Source organism: Dendrobium catenatum, unplaced genomic scaffold (genome assembly GCF_001605985.2).
Source record: "Dendrobium catenatum unplaced genomic scaffold, ASM160598v2 fragScaff_scaffold_651, whole genome shotgun sequence".
Lineage (NCBI taxonomy): Eukaryota > Viridiplantae > Streptophyta > Magnoliopsida > Asparagales > Orchidaceae > Dendrobium > Dendrobium catenatum.
Window position 1 is genome coordinate 816,120 of NW_021319113.1, and position 17,215 is coordinate 833,334.

Sequence of the window (17,215 nt, forward strand, 5' to 3'; positions counted from 1 at the left end):
TTTTTTTTTTTTTTTTTTTTTTTGGGTTTTCTCTCCTAGTGGTTCGCTACTTCATTGCCAGGCAATTTTCGGGCTATGATGATTGACAATTGGGGTTCTCTAGGTCAAGATGGAATTTATGATGGCCTAATTTTAAAAAGCAGCAGGTTTAAAATAGTATTATGTAAAAGAAGCATAAAGAGTAAAAAATTTAGAAAGGAGCAGATTCGCGGAATAGTTTGGCGCATTTAGAATGCGTCAAATATTTGGATGCATTCTAAATACGCCAAACGGATTGGCGTATTTGTAAGAGAGAGAAAAGAGAGAGTGAGGAGAGAGGATAGGAAGAGAGAAAAGAGAAATAGTGGCAGGAAGAGAGATAAAGCTAACTGGAGAAAACAATTGATCGGAGAGAGAGAGAGTTAAAAGGAGAGTTAAAAGGTCACGGTAGAGAGAAAGAGTATATTAAATAAAATAGCATTAAATTAATACTTAAATATTTTAAATAATAAGTGCAATTAACTGATATATTATATATATGTTTTTAAGTAATTAAACTAATATTTAAATAATTTAAATAATAGTTAACTGATTTATATTTAATATTTAAATAATTATTTTAATGATAAAATGATATTAACTATTTTTATTTAAAGATATATTAATTTTATTTATTAGTATTATAAATATTACTTAAATTTTTTTATTTTTAATTAATATTAGTTAAATATTAATTTAAATGTTATTTTAATTAATATTTAACTCTCTCTCTTATTAGTTTAACTCTCTAAATATTTACTATCTTCATGCACCCACATGCTCTCCCTCTCTACTCTAGTGTCTCTCTCTCACCGGTCAGCTTTTTCTCTCTCTTCCTACCCACTCTCTCTCTCTCTCTCTTTCTCTCTCCCCGTCATCTCCACTCCCTCTCTTTTTCTCTCTCAAGGCTATTACGCCAAATAGTTTGGCATATTTAGAAAACGTTTAAATATTTGGCGCATTCTAAATGCGCCAAATTATTCAACGTATTTGCTCCTTTTTAAATTTTTTTTAATCCTGCTCCTTTTACATAATGTTGTTTAAAATGTGCTCCTTTCGAAAATTTGGCCATTTATGATATTGTTTAACCTTTTTATATGCAACTTGTCTTCAGAGTAATGGTGAAATTGATAGGGATATTAATAATAGAATTTAATTTTGGATGGATGAAGTGGAGGAATGCATCGGGCTTGGTGTGTGATAGAAAAGTATCTCTCAAACTTAAGGAAAAATTCTATAAGATGGTGGTTAGATCTGCAATGCTTTATGTCATAGAATATTGGCCAATATAAGAGAAGCATAATATTAAGTGTTGTAGAGATGAGAGTGCTCAGGTGGATGAGTGGCTTTACACTTAAAGACATGATACAAAATGAGCATATACATGAAAAGGTTGGAGTAGCTCTAGTGGAAGATAATATTAGAGAGAGTCACCTTAGATGGTTTTGTCATATAAAACAACAACCTTCTGATAACCTGATTAGGAGATTAGGAGAGTAGATATTAGATTTAACTTATGTTAAGAAATGTAAAGGTAGACCTAAAAATATTTGATTAGAAATTATTAGAAATGACATTTCTTTATTAGATATAAACAATAATATGACTTTTAACCATACACAATGGAGAAAAAGAATTCATTTAGGCGACACCAAGGTACATAAGTTTGAATCTAAAATCTCTTGATTGATAGCCGAAGCTCCAAATCAACATAATAAGCTGCATAAATAAGTAATTCATCTAAACATTCGATTTTTTAAAATAATTATCTGCGTCTCTGATCTATATTAGATCGGGCGGTTCAAATTCGTTAGTAAAATGGGTCCATGGCAGTCAGTGTGCTGAGTCAGCTTGTTTAGTTTACAGCCACATGCGCTATCGCATGATGATATGAATGATTCATTTTTTTATATAAATATATATTTTTATTTCTTAGAATGGAAAAGCTTGCCGGCACTTCACATGAAACTTGACAGTCTGAAGCCTGAGAAGGCACGCGGAGGAAGAAGAGTAGAGGGAGAGGGTGAAGAAGACCGAATTAAAGGAAGGAGGAAAGAGGAAAGAGGGAGAAATTGGGCTGGAAATCCTTCCTGCTTTTACTTCTACTTTGTGTGATTGTGGCGGAAATTTGGTTCCATTTTGTGTCGCTTCTACTGAGATCAACTGGTAATGCTCTGAACTCTTTGCCGTTTCTTGTGCACTTTTTTTTTCTCCATTTCAATGAACTTTACTGAGGCTTGATGTTCTTGATGCGGCGTCTCGATTCCCATTACCTTTTCAGAAGAGGGGGGATAAAGTGATTACCCTTTAGGATTCCTGTCGCGGCTGCCGTAATTGCCGCACTGAGAGACGAGGTTCTATTACGACTGTTTTGGTCTGCAGTCCCTTTCTTTTGGGCATTATTGAAGAGCTTTCCCTGGCACTTGAGCTATTTTGGCAATACTTAATCAGTTCATTACTTGTGCTGGAGATTAGGGTTTCTTTGTTTTGGCTGGACACAGAGGATGTGCGATGGGTGCGGTTGATGTTTACTGCTGGACTCCACAGGGGGTCATCGATGAGAGATGGATAAGGGTCTTCATGGAAGTGGCTTATATTGGCATGAGAGTGCTCTATAAAGTTGCTTCAGTGCGTGATTCAGTTTAGCCAGTCAGTATTACTTTCATTTTTGACCTGCATAGGTGCTTGTGGCCTGAGTTAGATCTTCCGAGTTAATCGTCTTTATCTTTGTATTATGTAGAAAGTCTGATGATTCCTGTTTTTGGAACGGAAAATAGCAATTTTTGTTAAATTATTTTAGAAGAGTTGTTCATAGAAAATATGTTCTCAGAGAATTGTTGGGCTAATATTTATATAAACAGTTGATTGATGAAATTTGAGATCAGACCAGTCAGTTTTTGGTAGCATAGCAGTGATGAAAGAACCTGTTAGTCTGATTCATTTCTATTTGGCTTCTTAGCTACAGATCCCCTTTTAACTATGCATGGGACTGGCCAATAGAAATAGGAAGTTCTCGGAGATTGTTCATATGATGAAGACCTGGAGCCCACGAAGGTCAGAGCCAGAAAATGTGTTGAGAGACTTCTGGATGCCAGATGACAGTTGCAGGGTTTGTTATGAGTGTGATTCACAATTTACAGTTTTTAACCGTAGACATCATTGCCGTCTGTGTGGGCGTATATTTTGTGCAAAGTGTACCTCAAATTTTGTGCCAGTTAATTCTGATGAGTCGAGGCATATGCAGGAAGAAAATGAACGAAGAATTAGGGTTTGTAACTATTGCTTTAAACAATGGGAGCAAGACCTAGCAGCTAATAGTCTTGGTGGTGGTGTTTCCACCTCTCCTCTGGTCCTCGACCATTTTCTTTCAACAACTAGCTTGACTAGTACTCAGTCAAGCGGGACAACTAGCAGCGGTGCAACAGCTACAGGATTTGGGCAATACTCTCCTGGTGATTATCAGAGTACAAAATGTAGCTCAGGTCATAGCGTCAGTCAGTCCACGTACATTGGTCCAGTCCCTGATAAACAAGATATGATGATGACTGAAGGAAACATGGATTCAGTTGCCGGGACAGTACATCCTCCCTCTAATGAGTTCGGCTTTTGCCTGAATAGGTATCATAATGTATTCTCAATTGTTTCTGTTTTAATTTTATGTTGTTTTATGTCTATGTTCTAGTTGTTTGGAGTTAGTAAGGTCTTTCTCAGTGAGGAAATGGTTTTTGTCTCATTTCGTATAAATTTTCCTGTGAACCTCTTTATACTTCTTACATTTAAGTGACTAATCTTGTAACACCAATGGCTTTCTCCAGCCATCATGGCAGAGGAAGGCTATACTCACTATTCTTTTTTCTTAGTTTCCTTTTTACCTTCGTTCTAGGAGAATGAATACTACTGTCTCTCCTCCGCTTTGGTATTATGTTACTGAGTCCCTACAGCTTGATACATGCTTTCAGAGATAACCGCAAACTTATATTGCGTGTAGGGTAGAGTAGAACCAATGCTTTTATTTTCTATCTGACCTTTCGGTTTTAGTTTATACATTTTTGTAACCTATTTTATTTATTGTGATAATTTCACAGCACTGGTAAAGGTACAGTTCAGCACCGATGGATTTAGTTCTAGTTAAAAATGTAGTTTCTTTGGAGCCTTCTCAAAACATGTTGTTTAGCTAGCCCATGTAGATGGAATTTTGGTTACTGAATAATGGTCACTTATTCTGGATGGGGTTTCTTTCAGGAGTGATGATGAAGAGGACGAGTATGATGGTCATTCAGACTCAGGAAGACACCAGTTTCTAACTTCTGCTGATTATTTTCATCCTGTAAATTTTGATGAAGTTCACCGCGGTTACTGCTCAAATGGAGTTCATCCTGCTGCAGAATTTAATGATGTGGAAGAAAAAATTTCTCATGCACATGGTGAGATGCTGAGTTATGATTTGTTGGAGAAGGATAAGACTTCTGAAGAGTTGGGTCATGATAATAGCTGTGAGTGCAATGCTTCGTCTGCCATATATGGTATAGAAAGTACAGATAAACAGCCTGTGGATATTGAGAACAATGAACGGCTTTGGCTTCCTCCTGAACCTGAAAATGAAGAAGATGAACGCGAATCTTCTTTGGTTGATGATGATGATGGTGAGGACACTTTAGGAGAGTGGGGGTATCTGCAATCGAACAGCTTTGGCAGTGGTGAGTGTCGAACTAGAGATCGGTCAAGTGAAGAGCACAAGAAGGCCATGAAAAATGTTGTTGATGGACATTTCAGGGCTTTAGTAGCTCAACTTCTTCAGGTTGAAAATCTTCCTGTTGGTGAAGAGCATAACAATGATGGATGGCTGGAGATAATTACTACTTTGTCATGGGAAGCAGCGACTCTGCTTAAGCCAGATACTAGCAAAGGTGGAGGTATGGATCCTGGTGGCTACGTGAAGGTCAAGTGCGTGGCTTGTGGGTCTCGCAATGAAAGGTTTGTCAAGATTGTTGATGATTTTTCCAAGAATTCTTTTGTTTAATCCGTGAAGATTGCTTTTCTGTTGAATTTCATTGAGTTCACTGAATTTTGATTTTTTTTCTTATATTCTTTATTTCACTAAGAAAAAAATGCTTATGCATAGGTGAGACCTATGCTTGAACATTATTTCATTAGACTCTGGGTTAAGGCCTCCTGCTTGTTATGCATATTCTGAAATTTATTCTTTTCTGTTAGCAAGTAATATGAGTTCTGATAAGTTTCCTATGGTTTGTTTTTAGTAAAGTAATAAAAGGAGTGGTTTGTAAGAAAAATGTTGCTCATCGTCGGATGCCATCAAGGGTGGAGAAACCACGTCTTTTAATCCTGGGAGGAGCTCTTGAATACCAGCGGGTGACAAATCTGTTGTCCAGTTTTGATACTTTGTTGCAGCAGGTATGTTTGTAGCTTCTCTCTCTCTCTCTCTCTCTCTCTCTTTATATATATATATATATATATATATACCCTAGTTAAAAGGAGAATTCTCATTGAACTCCCATTTCAAATTATTACCATCAAATAGAAGAACTGAACTGTAAAATCTCTTCACTATCATTTATCATTAATTGGATGCATCAAATTTTTCTCAATGGATAATTTTGATTTTTAATGTGTAGAGAAATTCAAATGACTTGGAATTAAATACATGGAATGTTGGCTATATTTAGAGTATATTTGATGATTTTGATAGGTTAAATATATAAGTAAAACTAGCATTTTTAAGATCATTCTTTTTATTGTATTATTGATGAATGATCAAACTACTAGTAAAGTTTGTGAAATTTGATCTATTAGTAATTTTCATATGGTAGATCATAGTAAATGATGTGATTTATTTTTATATATAATAAATCAGAATTAATGGTGTTGAAGATTATAATATGGTTGAAGCAAAATAAAAATTAGGAGGATGTCCATTCTTATCCTAAGATGAGCAAGTGACCCCCAACACCCTCCTCCAAATAAAATTTTAACGGCCTCCCTATGCAAAAAGGGAAATAAGAAATGTTGTTTTATCTTCTACCTTAGCTGGAGTTTTCTCTTGATAGGAATCCTGATGAGGACATCGAGGATCAATGGCTACGATCGTGTCTATTTATTTTGATGTATTTGATTTGTTATTCGTACTTTTCCCTTTCTACCCTCACTTGAGGGCTTTGTCTTATGTTTGCCCTAGGGACAATTGTGTCTTTTATTTTCCTTCATGTATTTGGCTATTTAAGCCTTCCCCTTTCTCTTGGAAAGGGATGATGATTGATAAATGAAAATTTCTACTTTTGATATCTTTGTGAGTTCATTCTTCCAAGATCTTTTAGTGAGTTCGTCTGAAGAACTAGATCTCTTTGTGAGTTCTAGCGTTCGTCCAAGTTAATTGTGTGGATCCGGATTGAAGACAAATGAGGTTAGTGAATTCATAGTCGCTCGAATCCCTTGAATTTTCCCTCTCTTCCTCCCCTCGCAATTGCCGCCGCCTAGCCCTGAGCCGCCCAAGCCGCCGGCCAATTGGTGGCCATATCCCGCCGGCCGGCCACCCCACGCCGTGACCCACCCCTTGCCCTTCCTCTAGTCGCCGGCCGCCCCTTCCATGGAGTTTCAAATTTTGAAATTTCATATTGTCATGAGCCATTAATTGTTTCCTAATTTTGCTCCTTAATTTATGTCATCAATTTAATTGATTTTCATCTTCGAATTTGAAATTCAAATTGTTTAAATTGATTGCCCTCCTAAATGGAAGTTTTCTCTCCTTAAGAAAACTGAAAAATTATTTCAGATTTTTGTAAAAATCTGAAATTAAATTGGTGGTCCCTACTTATTCAAAACTCAAGCCCCTCTCTCCTCCTTATGTGGCCGGCCCCTCTTAATGGGCCATCTCTCTCTTCAAATTACATTAATGGCTCCACTAAATCAGCCCCTAATTACCTCCTCCATTAATACCCATAGCTATTATTGAATTAATTTGAAATTTCAAATTAATCTCCCTCCAAAACCACTTGAAGCTGAAATTAATTTCAGTTTTCTAAATTCATCTCTCTCCCTCTAGCTCACGACTAAACCCTCCTCTCCCAATTTACTGGCTGCTCTCCTCCAGCCCACTATCCACCAGTTTCATACAATTTCCTGCTGTCCCGCATCTTTGGAGAGACGCTCAAGGGCCAAAACTGCTGGTCAAGCCTCCATAGTGGGTGTCCAAACACCCCTAGCTGCTGTTCACAATACCAGCAGGCTTCTTCCTACTGTCATGTCGTCCAGAAGGTTTCCACACCCACTGCCTCAAGTTCCTGGATGTGTTACCCTGCTGCCCTGAAATTCCTGCCAAGGAAATTCAGTAGTTTCCCTGCTAAGAATCCTCCGGTCAACAGTTTTCAGCAAACAATTTGCTGTCCTGCATCCTGAACATTGCTAATCGCTGTCCAGAATTTCCAGGCGTTCCACAGCAGCTGTCCAAGGTCTCATTAAGCCCAATAGGTGGCAGCCCAGAATTGCTTTAAATGCTCAGAGCTGCTGTCCAGCTATTTCCGTAAGCTCTTATTGCTGTCCCGCCACCTAGGAGCTCCAGATTGCTATCCAGCAACATCATGAAGGTTTTGTTGCCCGGAAGACTCCATCTGCTGCCCACCCACAGAACTTCGCCAAGATCAACCGCCTCAATTCAGAACTTCCTCTGCGCACCTCAAACAAGACCTACGAACTTGACTATGGTGAACTCTTCCCCAAGTTTCCTATTTTCCTAGTTTATTTTCAATTGTGGTTATATTTTGACTCACAAAGTTTATGTCAAATTGTCAAGCTCTTCACCGCTAAAGCTTAGAAAACTAGAGAGTTGAGCGAGGGACTCATGCATAGTGCCTAATCTCATTGTTAGTTTAGGGATTTACGTTGAAAATAATTCATGTACGCAATGTTAGATTAACTTGATTGTTTTATGATCTTAACTTTTACGCGCGTGATTCGGCCTAAGCTTGTCTTACTGCTCTTTGTGTTTTCTTTTGTCGTTCAACATCAACATAAAGTTTATAATTATTGTGCTCTAAATATTAAGTGTGCAAATTCATCAAGTATATCATCTTTGCGTGATTGTTTCACATCAAATCCAGATTTATTTGGCTGGAAGATTTGATGATATTGATTCCTAGATGAAATTCCATCTGGTGTAGCCTGGACTGCTTGTGGTTTTCTCCCTGGATGGCAATTCCTGTAGAAAATCCTCCTTGACAACTATGGTTTTAGCCTAAATGGAAGGCTGCTAAAGTTGGGGTGATGGATGAATGGTTTCTCTAGATTCTGACTTCATTTTGGACAGCTTTCTTACTACTTCTTAAATCAAGCCTCTATCAGTTGTATTCAGTAGTTTTTTAAATTAAACCTTTTGTAAATTTTCAATTTTCCTTTTTTGCTAAGGTGAGTTAATTTCAAATTAAACCTTTTGCTTTTTATCTTGAGAATTAGAATTGTTGTTTTCTTCTTCTTATAATATTATATTTATTATAAGATTAGAAAATTGTTGAGACCCGCTAAGAAAATTTGATGTATTTCAAAAAAAGCTGCTTCATAAAGATCATTGTTGAGACCCTCAAAGATCATTTGCTTTAAATGTTTATACATATACTAATTATTTTCTCAAATTTGTTGCCATAATTAATGGAAGGATTATTCTGTCATATCATTAAGGCATATCTAGTTGATATTTTCCCTCAAATTGATGTTGTTGTCATGTCATTTCATGACCTTCATAAATATATCCACTGTTTGAAGGTTTGTAGAAATACGAGGAAGTGAAATAATTCTGGTATCGAAGGCTTGCTGAATTGAGCGACAATCAACTTCAATGTGATTTGTGTGCTCGTGATAAACAAGGTCGGAATCAATTTGAATGACTCTGATGTTGTTTGTATGCAATGATTATCATTATTTTGAGAAAATAATCTTGTGATTGATTTTCTGGTACTATGACGCCCGACCTCATCAACATCGCTATAAACCATAAGATGAAGAGAAGAATCATTTGGAAGGAACAAACCACATCTTGGTGTCCCAATAAGATATTGAATGATTCAACGAATACCAACTAATATAAATGATGTGAAATTTGCATAAATCAACTAAATTGTTGAATCGTGAGGGAAATGTTAGGTTGAGTAATTGTCAGATAGTTTAAGTTGCTTTCAAAATTATTGAAATATAGTGGGATCTTGGAGAAGACCACCTTCCTCACTACGATCCTTTGTGTATAATAGAATATCTGAGGCCACCTAAAGTAATAAGATTTTTTGTATACTTGTGTTGGTTTAGGAAAATATCAAATCGATTAACATGAACCTCCAAATCTAAGAATTAAGAAATCAATATTCATCATATGAAATCTTGTTTAAAGAAATTGCTGCAGATGACGAATCATATCTAAATCTATCATAGTACTGATGATGTCATTAAAATAAACTAGGAGAATAACAATACCATTGGATGTCAAATAATGATGAGTCATATTAGTTCTATTGAAAGGAGAAATGAAAAAGGGTTGGCTAGAATTTATCGAACTATGCATGTGGGGACTTCTTTCAAGCTATGTAAAGTGTGCTTCTACTTGCATAAATCTAAAAGAAAATAGAAGAGGTAGAGACATCAGATGCAAGAATCATTTTTATGTGGACATCCAACCATCCATGTCTATTCGAGGAGCTGAAGATCGACGGTTGTCATTGTCTCACGTTATCTTAAATTTTACTTGTAATTTTTATTTTTATTATGAATTTTTCGTTTTTACTCTCACTTAAGAGGGTCGTCCTATGTAAGCCCTAGGGGCATGTGTCTTATTTTAGTTTCTTAGGCCTATATATAGAGGCCCTTTCTTGTGTAATGTAATGATGAATTATTAATAAAAGAAATTTTGTTTGCACTTGTGTTCTTTGTAGAGAACTTGGGTGAGATTCATATGGGAGGGAATTGGAGTTTCCGCCAGCAGCAGGATGGGTCCGGGCTCGTGGCTTGAAGTCCCTTGGAGAAGGGCAACATATTACCCGTCAGCTTCAGGATGTGTTCGGGCTCACGGTTGTATCTTTCTTTCCCTAAATCATTTTCTCCTCCCTTGACCGCTGGCCAAAATCCCCCACTTGCCACCGGCCGATTCTCCCACAAACCCCTCCAAAGCCACAATCCTCCTCCAATTTATCCATATCAATCGCCGGCCACCCATCTCTTTTTTCCTCTTAATGATGATTTCAATCATCATTAATACCTACAAAAATTAGCCTAACTAATTTGGGGTAAGAATTAAATATATTCAAATTTGAATTTCAAATACTTTCCTAAAATTAACTAATAAGCTAAATTAGAAAAGTTCCTAAATTTAAGTCTAATTTGATTTTAAATTAGATTTGATTTAATTACCATTTTCCTAATTTAGAATCATGATTTAGGAAGTTTTAAATTCCCTCCCAATTCTCCTCTCCCCATTAATTACACCCATTAAATCCTTTCTTAACTGTCGACCTCCCTCTCACTTCTCATTAGATCCCAAATTAAACCCACATTAGTTATTTCCTTATTTAGTCTCTTGTTATTTTGAGAGAATTTGAATTTAAATTCAAAATAATTTGAATTCCAAAAGCTTTCTAATTAAACCAACTCTCATTTAGGAAACCCCTCAAATCTCTCAAACCTGAAATTAATTTCATATTTAATTACCCCATCACATTTAATGCTATGGTCCACATACATTGTATGTGGACATTTCTCCTCCCTCCCCCTATGACTGGCCCCATCTCACTCTTATTTTAATTATTTCCTTCATTATCAAGGAATCCAATTAGGGGAATAATTAATCACCTATTTATCCTTCCCTCCATCTTATTTGAATTTCAAATTCAAATCCCTTAATTAAGGGAAATCTGAAATTGAATTTCAATTTTAATTTTTTTATTACCTCTCCTCCGTTCTACATCACATTTAAATCTCCTTTTTTAGATTATCATGAAGAAAGGCTTTTTTTATGCCCATTTGGTAGTGTCAATTCTTATGAACATACAATCAAGATAATCATTCATACTATTATTGTTTTAGCTACATGAGAAAATATTTCTTCATAGTCAACCACATTGTTATTGTTGTTATCGGAAAAATAACTAAATGAGCCTTGTAACGATTCACAGTACTATTAGAGTGAAGCTTGATAAGTGAACCCATTTACAACCTATGGCATTACCATTGGAAGGAAAATGAACAGTTACCCATGTTTGATTATCTTGAAGTGCTCGAAGTTCTTTAGTCATAGCTGCCTTCCAACAATCTTTTTTTCTTTTGAATAGCATGAAGGAATGTGAATCGATGCCAATGTAGTGAAAGTTATACCAATTTGGAGTATGATAGTTTCTAGAAAATTTCCTAGGACCAGTGATTGAATTCTAGCTTGTGGGTTCATGTGGTGGATCAAAATATGCATAGGCTCAAATGGAGGATTTTGCTCAGTAAGCGTTAAAGTTGACATTTTATTTAAAATAAATAGCCAAATTTGAATTTTTCAATACTAGAATTTAATTTATCAAAATTAAAAATATACATCTCTCGCGAAGGCTAAACATGAGTACAGAAGAAAAAATGATGTTAAAAAAGTAACATGATGAGAGATGATGCGAAATATTTTGAAACACGGATCATAATAAATATAATATTTGTGAGAAGTCTTATAGCCTATAAATGCATATTTAATATATTAAGCAGAGATTATAGTGTTCATGGGCTGATGGGTGAAAAAAACAAATACAACTAAATGTATGCATATCATGGTAGTTTGGATGCTTATGAAAGAGATGATAATAAGGGGAGTTAAATTTCAAGACAAAAGAGATAATCTACTAGTTAAATAGACTGTTGAGCTCAATACTTCAACCCAAATTTTAGGTGGAATGAAAGATTCTAGCAACAAGGTTAACATGATATAGAACTAAATACTTTTAAATGAATGAAATAAGAGTATTGCACGATTCCTTGATTAGAGCAATAAGGATGAAACTTTTAACAAATTAAAACGATAAGACAAAACAAGAGAAGGGCGCCTACGCTTAGGCTAAGCCACTTGCTAAACACTTGAAAAATCAAATAACTTAGAAATTAAACAACATGCTTAAGTAAATAGAATTCAACATCATCCCTAATTTAACAATAATATTAGAAGCAAATAAAATGCACTCAATCCCTACGTTTACTAAGCTCGGCAGAGTTTGGTGAGCAAGATCTTCACGTACTCTTCGACGGTGTTGTCGATGCGAGGGTTGACGCCGAAAAAGGTTGAGTGAAGGATGCAAACAAATCCTTGTTCATCATAGGCGAGACCGTAATCACGATCTGGATTGGCCATACATGGCCTTTGGAGGATGTGATGTTGAAGACGATCGTTGATGCTTCCCTTGAAGACTCTTCTTGAGATGGAGGTGATAGACTAGAGAAATCAAGAGGGAAAGGGAAAAGAGGTGGCCGGCCAATGATGAGAGCAAGGGTAAAGGTTTTGGTTTAGATTTTGGGAGAGGAGATGGAGGGAATTCTAATTCAACACTTCCTAATTAGCCTCTTGATTGAGACTAATTAAAAGAAAAGAGAGAGGGGCAGCTGGTAAGAGAGGGAAAGCTTGGGATTTATTTCCAAAATCAAGGATGGGATTTTGGAAAGTAGTCATGAGGTGGGGCTTTAGCAATTTTCGGCCAAGAGGGGATTTGGGGGTTTTGAATTATTTCCAAGAGTGTGGTTTGGTTTTAGGAAATAAATCCAAGGAGGGATTTAATAGGGGCCGGCGGCAATAATGGGAGGTAGGAGGATTTATGGCAAGTGTTTAAAGCTTCCATAAAATTTGGGAACTTTAATTAGGGAAGAGAAATTAAATCCCCTTTAATCAAATATTGATTTGAGGATGAGGTTTAAAACTTTCCTAAAATAGATTTTGTATTTTAGGAAAAATTTTGTATTTCAAATCACTTGGATTTGAATTCAAAATTTATTCCTATTTTTATTCAATCTAAATTAGGAAACAAGAAAAGAGAGGGGGGGGGAATTCAAAGGTGGCCAGCGGCTAGGGTGGGGGTGGCTGCCGGTTTTGGTGGTGGGGGGTGGTCGGTTGGGTGAAGTGGAGAGGGGTTCGGGGAGGGTGGAGGCTTGACCGTGGGTGGGGAAAGATAGTAGAGCCGGCGGTGGTGGTGGGAGGAGGAAGAGGAAGAGGAAGAGCTAGAAAGTAGAACCATGAACCCGACTCGTCTAGGTTGGTGGATGATACACAATTCTCCCTCTCCTAGAGATCTCACTCCGATTTCTCAAGTTCATAAGAACTCAAACAAAGAGAATAATTTTTTTTAATCAATCATTCATTAATTTGAAAAGAAGAACAATAGGGCTATAAATAGCCTCGTACAAAGACTAAAAAAATAAAAGGATGACAATGCCCCTAGGGCTTACATACGACCTCCCTTAATAAAAGGGTAAAACGGGAAATCAAGAAACACATAAATAATAAAAGCTATATAACATAATAAAGGAAAACAAATACATGAAATTTAGCATGAGAACCCCACAAATTAGAATTCATTAAATGACATAATAAAATTTAGAACCAAATCATTTGTGTCTTAGGTCTCCATTTTGATTTATTGTAGTAATTAAAATTCTTGATTTAATTTAAAAAGAAAAAAAAAAATTGATTTATTGTAGTACATGACAATGAGAGAACCTCATAAATGAAATGATGCAAGGAAAATAGTCGTCCAACTTTAGGACATTTCATGAGTATTTCATTTGTCAACTTATTTTGTATAATGCAAACATCAAAAGAAAATCAAATATCACAATTATTAGTAGAAAACTTGGAACATATGAGGACATCTTTTACGGAATTAATATCCCTAGTAACATTAATAGATGATTAGCTACCATTAATATGGTATGATATTATGAAAAAGATGTGAGGTGCCTAGTTGTATGACTAGAAGTATGATAATTCAGAAGCCATGATGAAGAAGATAGTGCATTGATGTCTTGTAGCCCTAATGCTGATAGGACTTTAATGATAATTTGCTGAACCTTTTTAGGAGTAAGACTTGCTTTATCTACTGTTGTTAAATAAACAACATGACCAATAATGACTGCTTGTTTAGCATTTGATGGTCAATTCTGAGGACGAGTAGAACATTCCTTAATAATATGCCCAGTCTTCTTACAATAATTGTAAAATTTCTTTGCACAACTGGCATCAAAATATTTGTAGACCATAGCCCTTGCAAGTGAAGCATTGTACTTGTTGCATATATTTTCCTATACATTTCTCGTGGGCTGCAAATGCAACTGTATTCTCCTGCACAACTTGTCACCATCTCTAAATGATATGTATTTACAGTAGGGACATTTTCTATTTTTAAAAGACTTCTTTCATAACATCATATATTTCTCCTAAAACAAATCAATCAGCCATCTATTAAATTGAGGGATTTTAGTTTCTTGCGTTTGGCAATTCACAACAAGACATCACATTTCCTTACCTGTATTCAATGATTTGAAACCATGCAATTTTTGCTGTTTTACAATTTTTGGTCCTCCCCGATGCACAATTTTTGATCACTGGGTGGCCACGTGTGATTGGAATCATTGCTATGCATGAAAATCTTAGAATCTTACTTGTAGTTTTGAATAGAATAAATAATCAAAATAGTCTCTAGGTATGTCTGATTTAGTCCTAGATTTTTTGTAATGTCCAATTTAGACCCTCAACTTATCAAATTCTAACACGCACGCGCGCACACACATAAATAAATAAATAAATAAAGAGAGAGAGAGAGAGAGAGAGAGAGAGAGAGAGAGAGAGAGAGAGAGAGTTAAGGGGAAATATTTTTAGTAACTAAAAATATTATAAGAAATAATTTGAAATGAGAGAATGCATGTGATGGTAAGAGTTTTTTCCTTGATTTTATGATGCAATCATAATTTCTGTATTTTCATTATCGAATATTGAACATTAGTTTTTTATTTAGTTTTATATTTTTTTTAGCTATCCAATGATGGGAAAGCATCCAATGATCATGGTAGGTTGTGCTTGGGCTTTGGTAGACCTTTGGTTTGCTAGCTTGATGGGTCCTTTGGGCTGCTGCTGGTTCTCGGGTTGGCTATTGGTTATCGGTTTGAGCTAAAAATGATGATAGGAGGTGGTGGTTTATTGGAGTTGAGCTTTATTTTTTTAATTTAGTTCATTTATTGAGGGATTTATTGAACTACCTAGCTCATTAATCTAAAAAGGTATGCTCTTAAATTTTGGATTCAATTGGAGTGGACTTGTCTCTTCTCCTCCCCTTTATCTTCTCACTTCCCTAAGCTGGGTGATTTCCTGTGTTTTGTCCCTTGGGTTTCCGTGGCTGGCTGTTCTTTTCCTGTGCTGGGTGGTTTTCCCGTGCCTTTGCCCCTTTGGTTCTTGCGGATGGCTGCTTGATTCTGCGGTTTTCTGCTTGGTTCCGTGAATCCCATTCTTTGTTCTGCTGTGCCATTTGGGATTTGTTGTTGTAGCTGTTGGCCTTTCATTTCCTAAAATCTAATTGGCTTATTTGGAGGTTTATGGCTATTTGGTTCCCCACTCTTGCCTATATATAGAAGATGATTTTTGAGGGGAAAGGTTGTTGAAAATTATTGAGCATTGTCTCTATAAAAACCTGAGGGTTTTCTTCTTCTTGGAAAAGATTGAGAGCTTTGTCCACTTCTTCTTCTCCTCTATTTCGTCTTGGGCTTCTTACCTCTTCTCTACGCAAGTTCCACTCCATTTGTATCCTTCTTCTTAAGCTTTGGAGGTGTTTGTTGGCTGATTTGGGAGCATTTGCTGGAGGAGTTTGGTTGGACGTTTGGACCTTTTTGCTGTGCTGGACCATCGGTTTGCTTCTCCTAATCACATACTTTACTTAACCTACATTTCGATGCATGTGAGGAAACCGTTATGTCTGTTGTTCTGAGGATAGCGACTTTTATTATTTCTGTTGTTTCTTTTGATCTTTCTTCTAGTTTTTATCCGTCGGTTTTTGTGCTAATAGATGATTGCTACTATTTGAATCGAGTTTGGTTATAGTTTTGCCCATTGTTCTCCTTGTTTGGCTTTTCTAACTAGTGTGCTTGCATCATTTTATTTTAAAGGCTTCTTCCCATCCATCACATCATTGATAATACATTTAGTATGAAAAAAATTAAAAAAAATTGTGAGAGCTTCAGCCCAAAATGAATCCCTTTCCTTAATATTCGTTATTTACTCATTTTTTTAATATAATGTAGTTTGAATGTTTGTGTGCATTTACATCTCACTTCTGCATTTCTCTCTGACAGGAAATGGATCACTTGAAGATGGCTGTTGCTAAAATTGATGCTCAGCATCCCAATGTTCTTCTGGTTGAGAAATCAGTGTCTCGTTATGCTCAAGATTATCTTCTTGCAAAGAACATTTCTCTTGTTTTGAATATTAAAAGGCCTCTTTTGGAACGCATATCTCGCTGTACTGGTGCTCAGATTGTCCCATCAATCGACCATCTGTCATCACTAAAGCTAGGTCATTGTGATTTGTTCCATGTGGATAGGTTTTTTGAAGACCATGGGAGTGCTTGTCAAAATGGAAACAAATTAACTAAGACACTGATGTTCTTTGAAGGATGCCCAAAGCCACTGGGCTGTACAGTAAGTTTTTCTTGTGCATCATATCCATGTTTCTTCAATCTCAGCCATAGACTTTTTTTGTTAAATACTACTACAATCGGCATAAAATGATGATTTAAAATATTTTCTTATGTTGAAATTTCACAAATCGGCGCATATCCTTGGCCAGTATGATTTTTAAATTTTGGTTCGTTAAGTCATTGAAAATGGATTAGATGAATTTGGATTGAACTTTCCACCATTATTATTTCCTTTGTATTGTTGAAAGACATTAAAAAATAACAGGTGCAAGCTTTGCTGTTTTCTTGGATCACATTCCATTCTGTTTTGCAAAAGCCTTACCAAATTTAAATCCAAGAGTTTTTAAGTGCTCCAACACTCCAGCTGTCTTTTATTTAGTTTAGGGCTTCTGTACGTGCTTGTTTGGAATTTGTCTGAAATTTTTTATCTTCGGAGTAACATATTCTTTAGTTTGGTTTTCAAGTTGTTGACATTTGAAAACATTAAAAATTTTCAAAACATATATGAC

At 36.0% G+C, this 17,215-nt stretch overlaps 1 protein-coding gene across 2 annotated transcripts in view; it reads left to right on the forward strand.

Annotated features, from left to right (window-relative positions):
- Window positions 1–1,954: 1,954 nt before the first annotated feature.
- The window catches only part of LOC110115523 (1-phosphatidylinositol-3-phosphate 5-kinase FAB1B), a 30,471-nt gene continuing 15,210 nt past the window's right edge, over window positions 1,955–17,215 (forward strand). The window contains exons 1-5 of one of the 2 annotated variants that reach the window (XM_020848784.2): window positions 1,955–2,184; window positions 2,300–3,636; window positions 4,261–4,992; window positions 5,277–5,430; window positions 16,363–16,707. In XM_020848784.2, coding sequence (XP_020704443.1) covers window positions 3,002–3,636; window positions 4,261–4,992; window positions 5,277–5,430; window positions 16,363–16,707 — 1,866 coding nt within the window. In that variant the 5' untranslated portion in view covers window positions 1,955–2,184; window positions 2,300–3,001. The remainder of the gene's footprint in view (window positions 2,185–2,299; window positions 3,637–4,260; window positions 4,993–5,276; window positions 5,431–16,362; window positions 16,708–17,215) is intronic. The other variant, XM_020848785.2, reaches the window with a different exon arrangement.